The following is a 19,898-nucleotide window of genomic DNA, read 5'->3' on the forward strand; positions in this document are numbered from 1 at the left end:
CGCTAAAATCCTTTCAACTCTTTTCTAGCTCTTTTCTAGCACGGTTCAGATGAGCACACCAAAGTCTACCATTTTCAATGTTATTCTCCATAAGAATAACATGGGGCTTGTAAAAGTGGTAAAAAAACCTTTAAAATTTGACATTAAACCTAAGTTTTGGGGGTTAAGGAGTAAGGATACAAAAAAACATTAAATGAGTAAAACTTGAAGTGAATTAAGGGGAACACAGAGCACTAATAATAACTGCAAAAAAGAATTATTTAAGTATGAAAAAATAGCGAAAACCGTAAAAAATTTCAAAGAAATTTACTAAATTTTGAAAGTAGGGCGTTTTTTGAAGGTTAAGGAGTGCGATTTCCGGAAAACGCCTGAGAGGGTTTTGTAGAAAATTTAATTTCCTTTCGCTAAGATCCTTTCAAATCTTTTCTAGCTCTTACCGTTTTCGAGCCACATCCGGTTGAAATAAAAGTGTTTTTTCGTTTTCAGAGGTCCGCCATTTTGGATTTTTGGGGGGGGGGGGTAAAATTTGAAAATGGGACTTTTGGGAATTTCACCGGTAATGTACAATACTACCAAGTTTCAAGTCTCTAGCACGTTTCTAAGTGGTTCAGATGAGCATACTAAAGTCGGCATTTTTCAATGTTATTCTCCATAAGAATAACATGGGGCTTGTAAAAGTGGTAAAAAACCTTTAAATTTTGACATTAAACCTAAGTTTTGGGGGTTAAGGAGTAAAGATACAAAAAACCATTAAATGAGTAAAATATAAAGTAAAGTAAGAAGAATACAGAGCATTAATAATATTTGCAAAAAGAAATTATTTAAATATGAAAAAATAGCGAAAACCGTAAAAAATGTGAATGAAATTTACAAAATTTTGAAAGTAGGCCGTTTTTTGAAGCTGAAGGAGTCCGATTTTTGGAAAACGCCTAAGAGGGTTTTGTAGAAAATTTAATTCCTGTTCCTGAATATACTTTCAAATCTTTTCTATCTCTTACCGTTTTCGAGCTACATCCGGTTGAAAAAAAAGTGTTTTTTCGTTTTCAGAGGTCCGCCATTTTGGATTTTTGGGGGGGTTAAAATTTGAAAATGGGACTTTTGCAAATTTCACCGGTAATGTGAGATCCAATACTACAATACTACGCAAATTTGAAGTCTCTAGCACGTTTCTAAGTCGTTCAGATGAGCATACCAAAGTCGGCCATTTTTAATGTTATTCCCCATAAGAATAACATGGGGGGAAAACCCTTAATTTCGGGGGGGTTAAAATTTAAAAATGTCACTTTTTGGAATTTTCCCGGGGGTTTGGGCACTAGACCTACAAAACACCGAAAATTTCAAGTCTCTAGCTCATCTAGAAGTGGTCTAGAATTTGTATCCCCCAGTGAGTTACATATGCGGGATTATAGTATTTAGACTCGCCTTTGGCTCGCTGGGGGCTCCGCCCCCAGGCCCCCTTTTTTGGTTGGGGGATAGTTGGAAATTACCTCAGGGGACAATATTTTGTCTAGGAATGTTTTCAGCGTCTAAATATTATGATAACTTAGCAGTTGCTAGGTAATTCATAAAGGGTATTTTATTACGGGGCTCCGCCCCCAGGCCCCCTTTTAATAGTAGCCGTGATGAGAAATTGTCACGGGGGACAGGATGTTGTCCGGAAACATTTTTGCTTTTTGCGTAAAAGACGTAGTGATAACTTGGCAGTTGCGAAGTATTCCATAGGGGGGTTGTTTAGTGGAAACCAAACCAGTCTTGGCATGTTAGAGTCTCGATGTAGGGCCGGTGCTATGATGAATTAAATTTGCTAAGTCACAACCTCTAAAACTTTCTTCACATCAATAAGCATCGATATAAAGTCTTAGGAGTAAGAGTGAGGTAAAATAATATTTTAAAATAATCTTAGGCCCCCTTCGGGGGCGGGGGGTTGGTAAAAATTGTCGACATGAAGAATGGACCCCTTGCGCAGTAAAAATCACCAAAAATAGGGAAAAAAGGTAAAATTTCAGGTTTAAACACGAATTTATGGTGGGAAAGATGGGAAAAATTAAACTAAACGCATGGCTCAATTATATCCTGGTTGAAGTTCGTTCACTACGCTCACTCACCTTTAGTTTGGAGCTCGTTCGCTGCGCTCACTTGCCTTCAGGTTAGCTCGTTCGCTACGCTCACTCACCTTTAGGTTGGAGCTCGTTCGCTGCGCTCATTTTCCTTTAGGTTAGCTCGTTCACTACACTCACTCACTTTTAGGTTGGAGCTTGTTCGCTGCGCTCACTTGCCTTTAGGTTAGCTCGTTCGCTACGCTCACTCAACTGTTGGTTGCAAATCAGCTATTGTCATAAATTTAAAAAAAATAATAGGGCTGCACCCTGTTGCTAATGGTAAAATTTTATTGATGGGGATGAAAGAGGGAGGGTTAGAATGGGATTGGTCTAAATATCCATAATTCACCTACTTACATTTAGATCTCGTTTGCGTGTATAAGCATGTTAATCTTCTATAAGGAATACGTTAAAAAAGAGTTAAAAACTACCTTTTTGAATGAAAACCCACCATTTTAAATTTTTTAGCACGTTGAAATTATAGAAGGTCACTCAAAGGATTTTCTTTTCAACGTTAAGACCATAAAAAGTACATATATATGTACGAAAAGTCGTTTTATAAATTAAAAACACCAAAAAAATCAAGAATTTTCACAATTTTTCGAAGTAGGGCGTTTTTTGAAGGTGAAGGAGTCAGATTTATTAGAGAAAAGTGTCTTGTAGAAATTTAATTCTGAACCTACAATTTCCCCTCAATTCGATTCTAGCTCTTACCGTTTTCGAGCTACAGCAGTTTTAAAAAAACGTGTTTTTCCCAAAAACTAGGGTTTTAAGGGATTTCTTTTAATGGGTTTCGGTTGGAAAAAACTAAATTTTGGGACTTTCTGGATGGTTTGGTACCCAGACAAACCTTTACAAAAAATTTCAGCTCCGTAGCAACTCTAGAAGTGACAAAAATGCTTTTTCTGTCGCCAAACGCCCATATTTCACCTACTGACGTTTACTTCTAGTTTGCTTGTCGTAGCATGTTAATTCTCCATAAGAAATACGTTAAAAATAATATTTTTTATTGAATATCCGCCATTTTTAATTTTTTTTAGTACGTTAAAATTATAGAAGGTCACTTGAGGCACTTTCCTTTCAATGTTGGGAGCATAAAAAGTACAAATATACGAACGAAAAGTCGTTTTAAAAATTAAAAACACGTAAAAAAAATCGAGCATTTTCACAATTTTTGGAAGTAGGGCGTTTTTTGAAGGTGAAGGAGTGCGATTTTTGAAAAACGCGTAATAGTGTCTTGTAGAAAATTTCATTCCAAACTCACGATTTTTCCTCAAATCGATTCTAGCACTTACCGTTTTTGAGCTACAGCTGTTTTAAAAAAACATGTTTTCCCCAAAAAAGGGCGTTTTTAATGGAATTTTTTTGGGGGGGTTGCATTTTGAAAATGGGGTTTTTACGAATTTCACCGGTAACATAAGATCCCATAGTGCAATACTACGCAAATTTCAAGTCTCTAGCACTTTTCTAAACGGTTCAGATGAGCTTACCAAAGTCGGGAATTTTCTATGTTATTTCCCATAAGAATAACATAGGGGGGGGAATTGTCAATTTAGGGGGGGTTGAAAGGGGAAAATGCTACTTTTCGGAATTTTTCCGGGGGTTTGGACACTAGACCTACAAAACACCGAAAATTTCAAGTCTCTAGCTCATCTAGAAGTGCCCAAACATTAGTATACCTGATCAGTCAGTTACACATCGGGCTGTATAGTTAATTAGATTAGATAACTGGTGTAAAGTGATTGATTATTTATCTTTGAGTCGACTCTTTTAAGTCATTGAAAATTATGACTGTTATTCGTTTTGAAACAACGCCTGCAACATTTTGTAACTGCTCGAATTCGAGCAACAGGTGCACTGGTATTTCTTAAATTAATTTAAGATAATATTACAAATAATATTATTTTTGCGAGCTGGACTACTGTGACTAATCATACTAAAATAAGAAATAAGAAACAAAATATGTACAGTCATGTTTGCTTGTTTGCATGTGTGTGTGTGTTTTTCACATAGGCTACTGTATAGTAGAAATGTGTTTGATATGAATGTTTCTATGTAAGGCATTCAAGTGGCCTTCAAACAAGGCTACATTAACACCTTTTAACAAACTTCCAAGCAAATGTAGGTATGATTTAATTCAGGATATTGGATTTAAATTACGCTAAAATTTGGATATAAATTATTTTATACTACAGCATCAGGGTGTCACAAAAATATGTAGCGGGTTCTGTAGTGTAGAGGTGTGTAAGTCCAAAATGACCAGTAATATTTCAATAATATTGGCTTAGTTAACCTATAATAGTTTTAGTGTTTAGTAATTTAAAAATAATTGTGACAAAATGAACCATTTTTATTTTTTCCTTTTAAAACATCTAGTGATTAAACTTTTGCCATTAAAAGTGTCTTTGGAACTGCAAATAGTTGTTCAAATTGAATCTAGAGACTAACTTAGTTGGTATAATAGTATGTCTTCATAATTTTAAAATGTTATCCTTTTTGATGTGGCTTTTTAAAAATGTCAAAAACTTGTCTACAGTATTTATTAACGGACTTTAAAAGTTTGAATAGGCTGTAATTTTAAAATTTATAAAGTTTGATTAAGAATAGCCTATTTTTGATACATTTAATAACAACTCTCCTTAAAGTGTATAGAACTACCAAGTTTCATAGAAATATAAACAAGTAGCTTTGATTTACTAGCCTAATTATTTTTGCAATATTATAAAATGGACGATTAAGACTAAACTAAGCCGAAAAAAATTTGATTGTTTTTTAAATATTTTTTTGTATTGTATGTATAACGTGGTTCTGCAGAGCCCACTACACATTTCTGTGACTTGACTTATTTCCGTGAGTTCCTAGGTGGAACATATGGCCTCGACGAAATCCCGCCACCCGCATCGGCCCTTCAGCAAGTGCCTTGGCCTGCCTCCACGTCATCTGTCTTCTTGCTAGGTCTCTTTCTATGGTTCTCCTCCATGTTGTTTTTGGTCTGCCCCGCTTTCTGTTTCCCTGCAGATTCTAGTCTAGTGCCTGTATTGCTATACAGTGCTGCGGGCTTCTCAGTGTATGGCCAATCCATATCCACACTTCTTCTGGTGGTAATATTTTTGATTGGTTCGTGATTGGTTATCCTCCAAAGATCTTCATTTCTTATCACATTAGGCCGCCAGATTCTCAAAATGTACCTCAGACACCTATTAACATAACATATCTGTGACACCCTTATATTTACTCGAGTTTGATGTAATCTGCAATTACAAGTTTTTATTCTAACATTAAAATTAAAATTAAATTAAAATTGAGGTTTGCTTTTTGTAATGTTGGCTTTATACATTTTACTATTTAATTTTTATCTTACAGGTTAAGCTCACGAATTCATGAAAAACTATATCCAAATTTTGCAATACAAGTAATTGGCACGGCCATTTGGAATGATGGGCTGGTTGTTCACATTTTTATTCCAGCAGCTGTTGCACTTTGTGTGTTACTTTGCCTGTCATACTTTGTAGTCTGATTAGCGGGATGTATACGTTATATGTTGTTCACTTAGGCCTATACTTATACAGCTCAAATATAAGTTATTAATCTAACTAGTATCTCATGTTTATCACTTGTAAAGAGTAGGCCTAGGCTAAATTAAATTTTTTGTGTGTGTTGCCATTTCAACGACCCATTGATGGTGAAAATTCATTAATGGTTAGAGGTTGTCTAATTTTTGTGATATGCTCCTACGATATATTCTGAAAGATTGTAATTGCTGGTCTTCGGGTGATGGCCGCACAGATGAAGACAACGATGATGCTGTTACTGACATTTCGGATGCGATGCAGTAATCCTACTGCAGAGGACTTGCCGGGCAGAAATGAGTGTTAGTGCCTTGAGAATGGATGGCTGCATTGCATCTGAGTTGTCGGCATCTACATAATCGTTGTCTTCATCTACACTACCGTCACCCAAGCCCAGGATCTACCACCCTCTTAACTCGCGAGAGGGCATATACGGTAGCTGTCTAAATGACCAGCTATGTGCTTTTTTTGTAAAAATTGTATTTATTGGTTGTCAATATTGTCAGCCTTTACTGTGCATAACACACTACATTCCAGGAACACTGTCCTTTTTGCCATCCTTCACCTCCTCTTTTCAGTCTAGTGACAGCTTTTCGTCATGTAGGCCCTACTGTTCAATTCCACCCTTTGCGTCTCCTCGTTATTTGGAATTACCGGTTGATAAGACAGTGTGCGTCTCCTTGTGGTTTGTAAATTAGCCATAGTCATAAATGCTTTTTCTCCTTTAATTGTTGATTGGTAACAGTTTTCATTAATTAGTATTGAAATTTAATCAACTGCTGGGCCACAGAGAAGTATTATGTACCTCTAAAGCACGGGTCACACTAGGCTGGTATCAGCGGCAAATTGAAAGAAGCCGCTACTGTCAGCTTAATGTGACCACAAAATTCGCAGCTGGCACCGCCAGCCGGCGAGTATTTGTCAGCGGCTGGCGAAGTCAGACATGCTCATCTTTTGGTAGCAAGGCAGCGGCAACTAGAGGTCACGTGACCACCCGCATTCGCTGACGCCAGCGAGCAGCGTAGTCTGACCACCTCTAGAAGCAAGCCAGGGCGACCAAAGATAATTTTCAACTTGGTTTAACACAAAAAGCAACGGTCTCAATTTTTCAATCAGACGTTTAACTAATTGTAGTAATTCCTGGAATGTATGTGCTGACATTTGTAAAACATTTTGATTTATATGCAAAACAGTATATACAAAACAAAGAGTTCAAGGTGTATAATTTTGTTACAACTATCCATTTTATGTTTTACTATCTTAATCACATTCAGAAGGCTGTAAATTAAATATTCTACACATTTTTACGATTTTGAGGAATTAAATTATAATGCCCTCTGAAATTTGGCATTTTAGTTTCACCTGGTCAGAAAGACCGGGTGCGTCTCCTCACATTTTCAATTTAGTGTGAAGTGACCTCTGCTGGGTTAATAGTTGAAGAATTTGATTTTTGTTGTATACGGATTTTTATTTTGACTTCTACAATAACTTCCCCTGCATTAAAGGATTTTCCAAACTTCAAGTGTTTAGCTATTTGAAGTCTGAAGTAGAGTTTTGTTATTTGAAGGGAGGACAGTATCCTCAGCAGCCCCAGCCGTATCAACAGACCACACCAATGGCTTACCCCGTGTATCCGGGCGCCGCAGCCCCTCCTGGACCCATCTCAGGATACCCGAGTGCTAATCCATACCCGTCTTATCCATCAAACCCGAGTTCATACCCATCTAATCCTTACCCATCTGGCCAGCCTGCTCCCTATCCTTCTGGGCAACCTTCTCCTTATCCATCAAGCCAATCTTCTCCTTATCCATCAAGCCAACCATCTCCTTATCCATCAAACCAACCTTCTCCTTATCCATCAAGCCAACCTTCTCCTTATCCATCGAGCCAACCTTCTCCTTACCCGTCAAGTCAACCATCCTCTTACCCGTCTTCTGGAGGCCATGTGTCTCCCTACCCCTCTCAATACCCTCCCCCACATCAGTCTGGTAATCAACACTACTCCTCCCAGAACCAGGTCCCCCTGTACGGAGGGGCTGTCCCCCATGGCACTTCCCAGCAATACAGTAAGGTGAGATTTTAGCTTTAAAAATTTTTTAAATTAAAAGTTTTAATTTGTTTGTTTGCATTATTTTTTGATTTAAAATAATTGACAACATTCAAAACTTTTGAACATAAAATAAGCACGGTTTGCTAAACAAATTGTATTTGTATGAAACAAACAAAAATTCGAGGGTTTAATTGTAAACTTTTAAAATGATTAAATGCCAATGGTAAATGCATCCATGTTTATAAAGGACAATTTTAGTCCAGAAATTTACAACCCTTTCGACCCTATATCCTTTATTTTTATTTCTCATCGGGAATGAGCCATATTGTACTAGTTTGTTGTAATTGCTTTAATTGTTATAATTGCTGTTTGGGGACAAACACTATTACATAATACACAACAGGGATAAAATCTTCCAATATTTTTTTGTCCTCCCAAACTAGTACAGTAGAGTCCCACAAACTTGGCACTCGATAACCCGGCAGTCTTGACAACTCGACCATCACCGTCTCAGAAAATTAGTGTTTTTTTGAGTCCGAGTTTTTAAACATGGGTTCAAGCCAGCTCAAGTCAAATCATTTGCAACTCGTACCAAGGATTTGTTGTACTATACCTGATGACTTAGTACTGACATGTAATATAAATATAAATAAAAAAAGGCGGTTAAAAGCTTAAAAATTGTATTGTTCTTATTTTTAACCCTAGTTCCCAATAACCCGACATTTCACAAACTCGGCACCCTTCCAGTCCACATTACGCCGAGTTTGCAGGACTCTACTGTATAAAAGATATATTTTCCTATATAAAAGAGTTTACCTAACTGACATGGCAAATGTATGCAGATATAATGTAAATATGAGGGTTATCAGGTTGTTTGCAATGCTTGGTTAGTGTACAGAGAGAGTTGGTTTGTTGCTTGTGTGACTGACGACTGACACCACCATTGCATGACTCGATCGTTATCACTACCCATTCTGCTAACACGACCACATCATCACTGAATAAGCATCTGACCCGATTCATTGTCGCATGTTTGCTCGTCATGAGAACATTTACTTATTAATATATTATTATTAAGTTGGTGGGCTTTAAAACATTAATTTTGTTAAGTTTGTGTTGTAATCTTGTATTACATGTTTTACCTAACACATATAAAAATGTCAAAGTGGGTTTTCCTGTCAGCTATATTTTTCCTAGACATACTACAGAAGTGTAAAGTAATCGTTGACACAAAACTTAATCATCTATAAGACAGAGAGGGTGTGAGTAATAATTACAAGGGCTGAGTGTAAATAAAGGTCTCCATCGAGCTCCTATTGCAGCCAAGCAAGCTGGTTAAAATCTGAGACTAGTGCTGTGGTTTCCACCTCTATGGGACTACTAGCTTCTTTGAAGTAGTTAAAAAGTTAAGAAGTAGTTAAGAAAATTGACGTTCCCACCAAGTATGAAACAGTAACATGTTCTGTGATTAGAAGTCCATAGTAAGGGGTCATTCCTTGTTAATTACTCACGTCAGTTGATAAATATGTATGCCATTGACAGAGAAGGTATGGACAAGGGGCTTAGGGAGTTCCTAGAAGGCCGAACACATTTTATCAACAGGGTTGGCAGCAGGTAATCATCAGTTTCCATCAAAACAGAATGATTGTACTTGAACAGTATTCCTGTTTACAAAATTAAATCAAAGAAATGAAAATTAATTTACTGTACATTGTACAAAAATAAACAAAGTAAGCTAATCTTTTTTCCCAAAGAAATCAGTTATTGTTTTTTGACTTAGATTAGAGGATCTTAGGCTAGCCGCCCTGTTGCGCCAGCGTCGCAGCCAAACTAAATCGTTTGTTGTTGCGGTTTCTTGTTGTTCAATGTATGCCAGTGCTCCCTCGATCATTCTTAGACCTTCTGTATGTGATATTTTCTCAGTCGCCCCATCAGGTTCATCGCTGTAAAAAAAACTTTTGTTTTACGTAACCGTAACGCAATCAAAAGGCAGCAGTTGGAATTGGTATGAAATTAGTTTTGGATTGATGAATGGGCAACATTTAACTAAAGTGTAACAAATATACAGTTGTGTTAAAAAATTGATGTTGGATTATGTTTTTATGTTAAAATTTTGCATAAATAAAAAATCAAAAACTTACTTGTCATCATCTTCTGGTTGGTTGAGCATCTGGATAATCACGTCATCAGTTAGGGCCTGATCCTCATCTCCATTGATCCATTCACTGATGTCCTCTGCACTGATGGGCTCAGCCACTGGAAGGTGGTTACAAAGATTCACAAGCTCTTCATTTTCAGGAGGACATGCTCTTGGCTGGTTTTCAGGAGCAGCTGTCTCTTGGCGGCTTGCCTTTTCAATTCCGAAAAGTTTGCGCCATGACCTTCTTATAGTGTCCTCCCTAACGTTATCCCAAGCTTCTGACACCCAGTAGACAACATCTTTCATTGTGATTAACTTGAGAGCATCAGTGACACCCAGCCCGTCCTCTAGCTTCTCCAGTAGATTTCTAAGCAGCCTCTTATTGTAGTTTCGCTTAAAAGTTTCTAGAACTCCCTGGTCTAGAGGCTGGATGAGGGCAGTAACGTTTGGAGGCAAAAATAAGGCTCTAATGCCATCGCTGACTAGCTCATCAGCATCTGGATGGGACGAAGCGTTGTCAAGAATAAGAAGGGCCTTGCGAGGGAGTTTTTTGTTCTCCAAGAAAGCTTCAACGACTGGAACGAATTCCTCAAAAAACCATTGTTTGAAAATCCGCGAGTCCATCCATGCGTTTTTCTGGTTTGTGTATGTGCTGGGAAATGTGTCCACATTAGTATTTTTAAAAGCACGTGGCTTTTTATACTTGCCTATTACAACTGGTTTGAGTTTCAAACTTCCTGCAGCATTGGCACATCCTAAAACTGTAACTCGATCTTTAGATTTCTTATACCCAGGAGCTGATGTTTCCTGCTGACTGGCTAAAGTTTTTGAGGGCAACATTCTGAAGTTAAGGCCTGTCTCATCACAGTTGAATATTTGATCGGATGTAAGACCCTCACTCAAAATCAATTTCTTCCATCGCATTAACCACCCGGAACTAGCGGTAAAAGGTTCATCACCATCGCCAAAAGATTTATGGAAATCTAGCGTTTTTGCCTGCAAAATAGGCCCACTTATTGGACTTCCCCTTGCTCTCATTTCCGAAAACCATAAGAATAAAGCCTCGGAAGTTTTTTCATACTCACACTTTTTAAACGTTTTTCTCTCTGAATTGCAATTGGAATTTAAGCTCTGAGCACCCCATTTTTCTAACTCAGCCCTCTTCCTCCTCCAATCTCCGACGGTAACCTCACCAACACCCAAGTCTTTAGCGACTGTTCTTATTGACTCACCATTGTCCAGACGACGAATCGCATTTAGTTTAGTCTCTAAGGACACAACGACACGTTTGCGTTTAGCACTCATTTACACCTACTGTAACTGCACTTAAACACACAATAAAAAAACAGTGATAGACACTTGACTTGTAAAAGTAAACAAAGGACTGCCACTGAGACGAAATGGCGTCTTCGGGCAGACCGATGATGCACGAACACATCCGGGCTGAAGCTGTACACCAGGACAGCCCATTAGATGCACAATAAGCTACGGAGTCGAATCGGGGTGGTGGGGAGAGCGAGTGGCTCAGTCGCGTCTCGGCATTGAAACAGTTCGCATTGGTCCGGCGGCGAGCGGTGTCGGGTTACAACACCTGCAGCTGCTCTGGCGAGCGGTGTCGGGTGACAGTGCCGTATGCATTCGGCAAAGATAAGCGCTAAGCTACGCAAATATTTGGCCGAGGAAACACAACAGTTGCCAACATTTTACTGTACAGTAGTTTTATGCATTGCAGGCTAGCGTGCGTATTGCGATAAAAGGAGCACCCAAACGCTCATTACTGTACGTAGTTTGTGCGTGTTTCTTTTGCTTTTTAAATAAAAAAAATCGTCCGAGGACGGCCTCGGTTAACCCGGAGTCTCGGTTAAGCGAGGCTCGGTTAACCGAGGTTCTACTGTACCCGGCTTGATTTCTACTAAAATATTCCCTAAAATTGCCAGATTTATTCCCCATTTAATATATATATATATATATATGAATTTGAATGGATGGTGTTTTTGGCCTCTGGGGACCTGAAAATGAAAAAGTAAATCAGTCCCGGGTCTAGGTCTTACTATGAGACCTACGGTAATAGCTTATTCCCTATATGGGAAATTCGCTAGGTTCCCTATATGGGAAATTCGCTAGGTTCCCTATGTGGGAAATTCACTAAAAGCTAATTGGGGAGACTTAACTTTGCATACTTCTAGGAGTGAGTCATCAATAGTCATATAGTCTCTGTCGCTCAATCACATTGTAATTAATCTGCATGCAGATTTCCCCTGACTTTGGTCACTGCTTCAAACCACCATGATGGTGACCATTAGTACAGTATCATGGACATGGTGTCTACCTACACCATGGAATCTACACACCATGCAACCTTGTAAGACCCTCTTTGATCTTTCTCCACCCCTTGTGCACATTTTCTCTATCCAAACACCTTACTCCATTGATGCTCGTCAACTGGTGATGGACTAAACAACGTGGGGTTCATGACTGTCGCCAGAGAAATTGAATCACCGAATGCAATTCATACTTGACGGGAGCTTAAATTTTCATTTAACGTTTGGGAATATTATGACGAGACTACTTGTCGCAACGGGGTGGTTCGATGGAGGCCTTAATTAACCCCTTGGATTTAAATAGTTAATTTTAATAGCAAAACATTTTGGTAATAGTCAGGACTTTTAAGGGAACAATATACCCAGTTCTTAAGTTCCCAGTTCTTAATAAGTATCATGTTCTTGTGAATGAATGAAATTGCATTTTCAATGTTGAAAGTAACAACATTTCAATTGTATAACATACGATTGCCGTAGTAGTTTTAAAGAAATTAACATTTAGTCTTGTTTCACAAGTAAACTCAGCTCCATTTGTGAATAAAATCCAAAATATACAAAGACATGTCTTTGAGACGCCTTCAATAAGTAATGCAACTATTTGTCTCACACAGTGGGTTGGCAACCAACAGTTAGGGGGGTTTCACAAGGTAAAAATTGGAGTCTCCCATTTTTTACGCTAGATAACTACCCCCCTTACCCCCCCCCCTTACACCCCCCTTTACACCTTTACCCTTGATAACATAGAATTTTGAAATTCTTTTTAAACCATTCTTTAGAGCTTAAAAAGAAATTACAATCATAGAAATTTTTAATTTGGATTTTTTTTAAACCGATACTGATTGACATTTTTCCGTTATGGTCCTTATAATTCTAAACAAAAGAGTGCACTCTCATCGCCTACCCATAAAAGATTTTTGATAAGCTAAAGGGAGAAAGTATATGTGTCAGATTGCTGATACCGTTTATTTATCTTCTTTTATTTAGGTTCTGTAAATAGTACAGGTGTTAAAAATATTCTGGATTGAACTAAAATGATTTAACTGTGATTATATATGACAATAAAATTAAATTTCATAGCTAGGACCGCTAGAGGTCTATAGTCAGCTGACTTGGCCACCCTCGCGATAGTCTATCTAGCGGCCGCCAACTATCCAAAATATTTCCAGACTGAATTTTTAACAAAGGCATTGCGCTTCTTAAAGGGCGTGTATTCATAGGTATTACTCAAACCAGCTATTATCGTATTCATTCAACCTTTATTTATTTTTAAGGAATTAGAGGTAAAAACAAACTTTTATATTAATTTTTAATCCAAGATGGCATTTATTAAATTAATTTGGATAAATACTATATAGATAGCTACACACTTTTATATGGTTCAACATTTTTTTCCATAACATCACCGTAATAAAATAAATCAAATACAGTAGTTCGGTCTTGAAAAATTAGTTTTAAAATTATACATTTGGATTCCCAACAAAGATTATTTGTCAAAGATTGTGTGCAACATGTCTTAGAATGTGCTTTCCAACACTAACAGTTGGGGCTTATGCCATTAGATCCATTTTCCTCTATCCAACAAGTAATGGAGTCAGACCGGATTCTCTTAGCTCAGCTGACACTAACGAGAGAAGCTTAGGACGATATTGCAATACATAAGAAGGGTTAAATCTAATCTTTAACCCTGCATGACCGTGACATGAATGGAATTTGATGACTTGCATAGTTTTTTATATTGTATAACTTGGCGGCCCCATCTTAGATAACTGACAATTGAATACAGCTTTTTGTATTTTTCTCGTAATAACAATGGTTTTCTTACCTAATATTAAAGTGAAGGTACATGAACATAACTATTGATTTACTCCAACATCCAATTCACTTAAAAATAATTATAGTTGGGATGTAAATAATAACTTTTTACTGTAGTGTAACAGTTTTTTTTTTTTTTTTTTGAAGAAATTGTGATATTAAACTAATTGAACTTTGATTACTGTCCGCGAGAGTAAAGAAGTCCCTTGAGCCAGAGCGATACGCAGCTATGTTTGGAGGGTATCGCACACTATTTGCAGGCACTAGGCATCTTAGTGCCTTGCCTCGATGTCTGTCTGTAAACAACTGTTGTAAACATAATTACTCATATCTTTGTTTTGGTAAGTGGATTATCATCATATGGTCACGTCATTAGATTCAGTGCAGTCTCGTATGATTGTGTATTGGAGGTCTGTTTTGTTTTGGACAGTCCTTGCAGCTATGGATTTATCAAAATGTGGTGCTACTATATATATAGTGGAGAGAGGGATTTAATTTGACGGGTGATCGAGTGTTGTGACAATGAATTTAAAGACAAAAAGTGATCAGTGCCGATAGAAAAGGCAACAGAACGTGCCGCAAACTATTGTAAAATGTCATAAAAAACTATTAAACGAATTAGAAAAACCTGCAACCAAACTCCGGATGTAAAACTCTGTACACTCGGAAAAAAATGCAAGAAGGCTGATCATTATTTATAGACCCACTTTCACTCGTGTTTTGAACGTTACTTTTCAGAAAATTTAAACAATTGATAAAGAAATACCAAATATTTATTTGTTTACGTCGGCAAAATCTAAAAAATATTGTTAACATTCTATTGCCGTAGTAAATAATGTAATGATGGATTTTCGCAGGTGATAAACATGGAACGAAAACAGGTTATTTCACAGTAGTGTAGCGAAAGAGCGAAGAGTGAAGACGGCTCTAATTGTCCCGCGAAACGTTCAAGCGTAACGCCTTCAAACTGCGAATAGGCCGGAGCTCAGGGGACTTCTTTTCTCTCGCGGACAGTACTGTATTGTTCAAACAAGTGCAACGTTTGTTTTCCTTATTGTGTTCTCGCAATTTCTGCGTAGTAACCAAGCAGCTTGTTTGAAAGGATCTTTATTACATATTTCAAATACTTAATTTGATTTTACAGTATTAGTTTTTAAAATTAATTTAAAACATAACTTACTACGTTTAGTTAAACATATTACTGTTACATACATAATACTGTTATAAAACATAGTCCCCTACTACTTAAGCAAATCTGCAGCATTAACGTTTGTGCACAATGATTTCAAAAAATGGCTCCTATGATTTCCTCTAAATTGTTAAGAATGCCTTAGTTTCAGGCTAAAAACTTTATCCATGCTAGCCACGGTTATGGGAAAATTATTTTTTTGTTAAAAACTTTAAATGATTTTTTTAATATTTTTAACATTGGTCTTATGGAAAGGTCGGTAGCCAAGACAGCTTTACAAAAATGTAAATAAATGAATTGTAATTCATATGCTTCTAACAAATTATCTACAGTGCAGTGACAAATTACTAAATACAGTACAAAAGAAAAGGATATTCCTATAAATACTAATTAGCATTGGTTAAATTTAATTCACTTAGGGTGTTTTATTAAGCAATGAGATAATTATGACTGCTAATAATGGTAGAATAGTTAACTACAAAAGATTATATAATAATGCTGAAATAAAAGTCTTCAGGGGGAACCTAAGGACGTTCTGTAGTTTCCGATGATGCGCCACCGGAGGGCCCGTTGTTTTACGGATCATACAATAGAAACAATATGGATCATGAACAAACAAATGAACCATAAATAAACATGTTTGTAGTATAATTTCAATGCAAATGTCGAAAAACTTCCAAAAACAAATGTATAGTATTAGATTCAATCCAGTGACGTCATTCTTTTATGCTTTTGATCCATACCATTTCTGTTTTAGTATCTGTAGACGATCCCGTTATTGCGACATTAATCCATTGACTAACATGACACAACTAGATAGCGCATAATATTGGCAACCCGCAACAATGCTGGTCAACAGCTGATGTTAAATTTGATCACAAGATTGTTATTGAACTTAATTGTAGATAGTTTCAATATAGAGTGTTCATCTGTATTCAAATGATTGATTGTTAATTAAATTAAGAATGAACAGGGAACGTCTACCAAAGAGATTTTTACTTAAAACCTAATTAAACAAAGGCAAAATTGAAAATGAAAATGATTTAGGCCTATACGAAAAACAAATAAGGCGCATGTTTTAATAGGTTAACTAGGGTTCCAAATGAATAGTTTAATTATAACATTATTGTTTTATTTAGACCTATTATAAATGCAATTCAGTATAAAAACCAACCAATTTACACACGTACAAATATTCTCTAGACTCAAGAGTGTTCACGTCTTAGAATATTCAGGAGTGTTTATTTGCAGATTTTACTAATTATTTTACCATTTACTTTTATGTTTACACTTAAACTTATTTCTAAGAGTAGATTCATGGATGGAATTCATTAATTTTGAATAAAAATAACACTTTCTTAAGCCTAGCACAAAACTGTACGATGCGTCTATCGGCAATTAATTAAAGTCAAGTGGTACAGGAAACTCGATGTCGAATATAGGTCAATAAGCTATAAAACATGTTATTAACTATTATTACATACAGTCTTATAAAATGGCCCATGCTTAAATAAACGACAATACTGTAATTATACTATTTTTAAATACAAAATTTTTATTTTTTTTTACGTTTTTACTGTGTCAGTAATGCAAGTTTATTTAGGCCTACAATGGTTTTCAATGACTTGAGACGACAGGGTTGTGCATAAAATGTTATACCAATAGCTCAAATGTTATTATATCATTTGTTTTAATACACTTTTTAGACTGTATTTTATAATATCATTAAAAGTTATACATACATATATGTAATCCTATGTTTATTTTTTAACGTTCCCTACAAATTAAAAACACGAGCAATGCTCCGTCCCCTGGCATTATCTAATTAACATCTAAACACCATAAACATCTAATTATTACATCAATGATTTGTTTGAGAAATAAGCATTTAAATTATAGCAACTGTAACATACAGTTTCTTTTACCATGCTCAAAATTTTAGCAGTTTTATGCTTAAGAGCAATAGAAAGATATGATCAAATCAAACTATACTTTATTATATATACTGTACAATTAATGGTGTCAACAACTAAAATATATTACAAGTAATAATACACGTTAACTATTTTCTAAACATTTAAATATTTCTCTTCGCACAGTACTTGAATATTTATTATTCCCAGGGCAATCCCACTGTAAGACCAGCTCATCCGTTTGACCCCAAGTCTGATGCTGAGGTGTTGAGGAAGGCAATGAAAGGGTTCGGCACTGATGAGAAGGCAATTATCCAGGTGCTGACCAACCGAACCAATGCTCAACGCCAGGAGATTGCTGTGCATTTCAAGACTATGTATGGAAAGGTGGGTTCTAGAATTACTCATATCAAAGTAGGCTATATGCAAAGTATATACACGCACCGCGACAGTTATTCTAATTAATGTCAAGTTTTTATGTTAAATGTCTCATATCAATGTGTGTTTTGTGTTTTTAATACACCTTATTAACTATATAGTTTTTCATACAATATTTTTTTAGATAGTTCACACAATACACAATTTATAGTTTTTTACACCTAATATTTTATTTACCTTTGAAATACAATTTAAATATTAACAGCTTTTTAATTAAAAAGTAGTGTAAAATTATCCATATGGTCATAATGTAAAGAAATCTGGGCAGGAAACCTTATTGGCCACTGGGGTAGAGCCCCAAGGGAATTTACCTGGTTTCTCTTTTGATGGCTCATCTACACACCAAGACCTTTCTTTAGACACCTCTACCAAGTTTCTACACCCAGCCGTTCCTTCAAATTAGTTGCCACAAGAAAAAACATGTAGCATATTTAAATATAGATAGATCCCAGATAGCAAAAAATACTTGATTAAAGCTTGAAACAAGTTTGATTTGTCAAATCTGCAAACTTGAAACAAGTTTGCTCGGATGGGTCCGTAAACTTGATTCAAGTTAATATCATGCGTCGAAGTTCCCGCTCTTCCAGTTTGAATAAAACTTGATCCATCTAATTTGAATAAAACTTGAAATTTCTAATTTGAATAAAAATTGAAACATCTAATTTGAATAACACTTGAACTATCTAATCTAAATATAAATTGAAAAAATACTTGATTCAAGCTTGAAATAAGTTTGGTTTGTCAAATCTGCAAACTTGAAGGATCGGGTTTGTAAACTTGATTCAAGTTAAAATCATGCGTCGAAGTTCCCGCTCCTCCAGTTTGAATAAAACTTGAAAGATCTTATTTGAATAAAAATTGAAACATCTAATTTGAATATAAATTGAAGAGTACAAGAAATAATTCTTTTTTAGCCACTTACAAGCTCTTTTTTATTTCTGAAAATTTAATTCATATGCTTTTACCAGGTTTCACACAGTCTTGACACATGTAATGAAAATTTCATATTTTTAGGTTGAGATGCATAGCACAATATAATCTTCCAATATTTCAGATAATTTTCACAATCACAACATAATCTAATAACTTCAATGCCTCTAGTTGTTAAATGCCAAGCCACATCTCTAAATAAAAAGGTGAGATACCATCTAAAAACTTATTTTTATAAAAGAGCAGGAAAACATGAGTTATTATAGTTTTCAACCCTACAATTTTACATATTATTACTATTCAGTACGTAGAATTCAGAATTCTTTTAAATTAAAAATAAAACACAAGAGGTAATTTGTCTAAATAGATTTATATTGAATATTTACATAACACATTTACATTTGAAAATGCCTCGTATCTTTAACTTTCAACAAACAATTCCCTCAAAAATTCCTCATTTTACGATTACTTTAATAATACAGGGTAAGTTATCTATTCAACAAGATCTTCATCCTCATTGAGTGGAACTTCTTCCCCACTGTCCACAGTGGCAGGTTTTTTCCCTCTGAAAAAAGTCAAAACAAATAGAATCAATATTAAATTTAAGGATAAGTAACCAAAATGATTAATTTTGTATCTGGTATAAAAAAAATAGGCAAGTAAGCAACATTTTAATCTAACGCAGTTTAACTCACAACCAGTGTAGGCCTGTTTAATGAAAATTAATTTATTCCTACAATGATATACAAATACAATACATGATCTTCCCACAATATGTATAAAACACAATTACATTATTTGTCAAAAAATGCTAGACACAAGCCTGTGATTGTTTTCACATTACTTCAGGCAAGACCTAGGCGTTGCGGCATTATCACTTCAATAAAATAATTAGGTGAATCCGCGGGATTTTATATTTTATCGTTTAAGTATAAAACTAGTGATAGTTCTTGGTTGGTTATCCTAAATATAGCCAAGACATTTGTTACAAATCTTGATCATACTTTACAAATTTATATAAGCTTTCATTTACTGTATAAATTACCCTGGTAAGACCAGCATTGCTATGAAACATGAAAACCCCTCTACAAGAATAAAAATACTAGCATTTTTCTTTTGGCGAATTTCCCTATATGCAGGGGTGCCCACAAGGGGGGGCTGTGACGCAGACTGCGTCATTGAAATTCTTGGGGGGGGGCTCAAAAAATTCAAATTGGGGGGGGGGGTGGCTAAAGCTAATTGCAGCAGTGTTCAACGTGACGACAATCCAAAATATATTACGAAGTCGCCGGATAGAAAGTGGATTAGTTAATGACAATAGTTATATTATTGAATTAAATTAGTTAAAATAGGATTTTAGGATAGTTTAGGATTCGTGTAGAAAGTTATTATTCAAGATTAGCAAGACGTGAGATCTAAGAGGGAGCGCACGGGATG

General features: G+C 35.9%; 1 protein-coding gene across 8 annotated transcripts in view; it reads left to right on the plus strand.

The window, feature by feature from the left end:
- The window catches only part of LOC129005309 (annexin B9-like), a 78,684-nt gene that overhangs the window by 15,566 nt on the left and 43,220 nt on the right, over window positions 1-19,898 (plus strand). For 5 of the 8 annotated variants that reach the window (XM_054434165.1, XM_054434172.1, XM_054434191.1 and 2 more), the window contains exons 3-4: window positions 7,236-7,739; window positions 17,304-17,480. In XM_054434165.1, coding sequence (XP_054290140.1) covers window positions 7,236-7,739; window positions 17,304-17,480 — 681 coding nt within the window. The remainder of the gene's footprint in view (window positions 1-7,235; window positions 7,740-17,303; window positions 17,481-19,898) is intronic. The other 3 variants (XM_054434200.1, XM_054434201.1, XM_054434208.1) reach the window with 1 other exon arrangement.

This window comes from Macrosteles quadrilineatus, unplaced genomic scaffold (genome assembly GCF_028750875.1).
Source record: "Macrosteles quadrilineatus isolate MER2022 unplaced genomic scaffold, UCM_ALF_1.0 Scaffold_1__1_contigs__length_201487025, whole genome shotgun sequence".
Lineage (NCBI taxonomy): Eukaryota > Metazoa > Arthropoda > Insecta > Hemiptera > Cicadellidae > Macrosteles > Macrosteles quadrilineatus.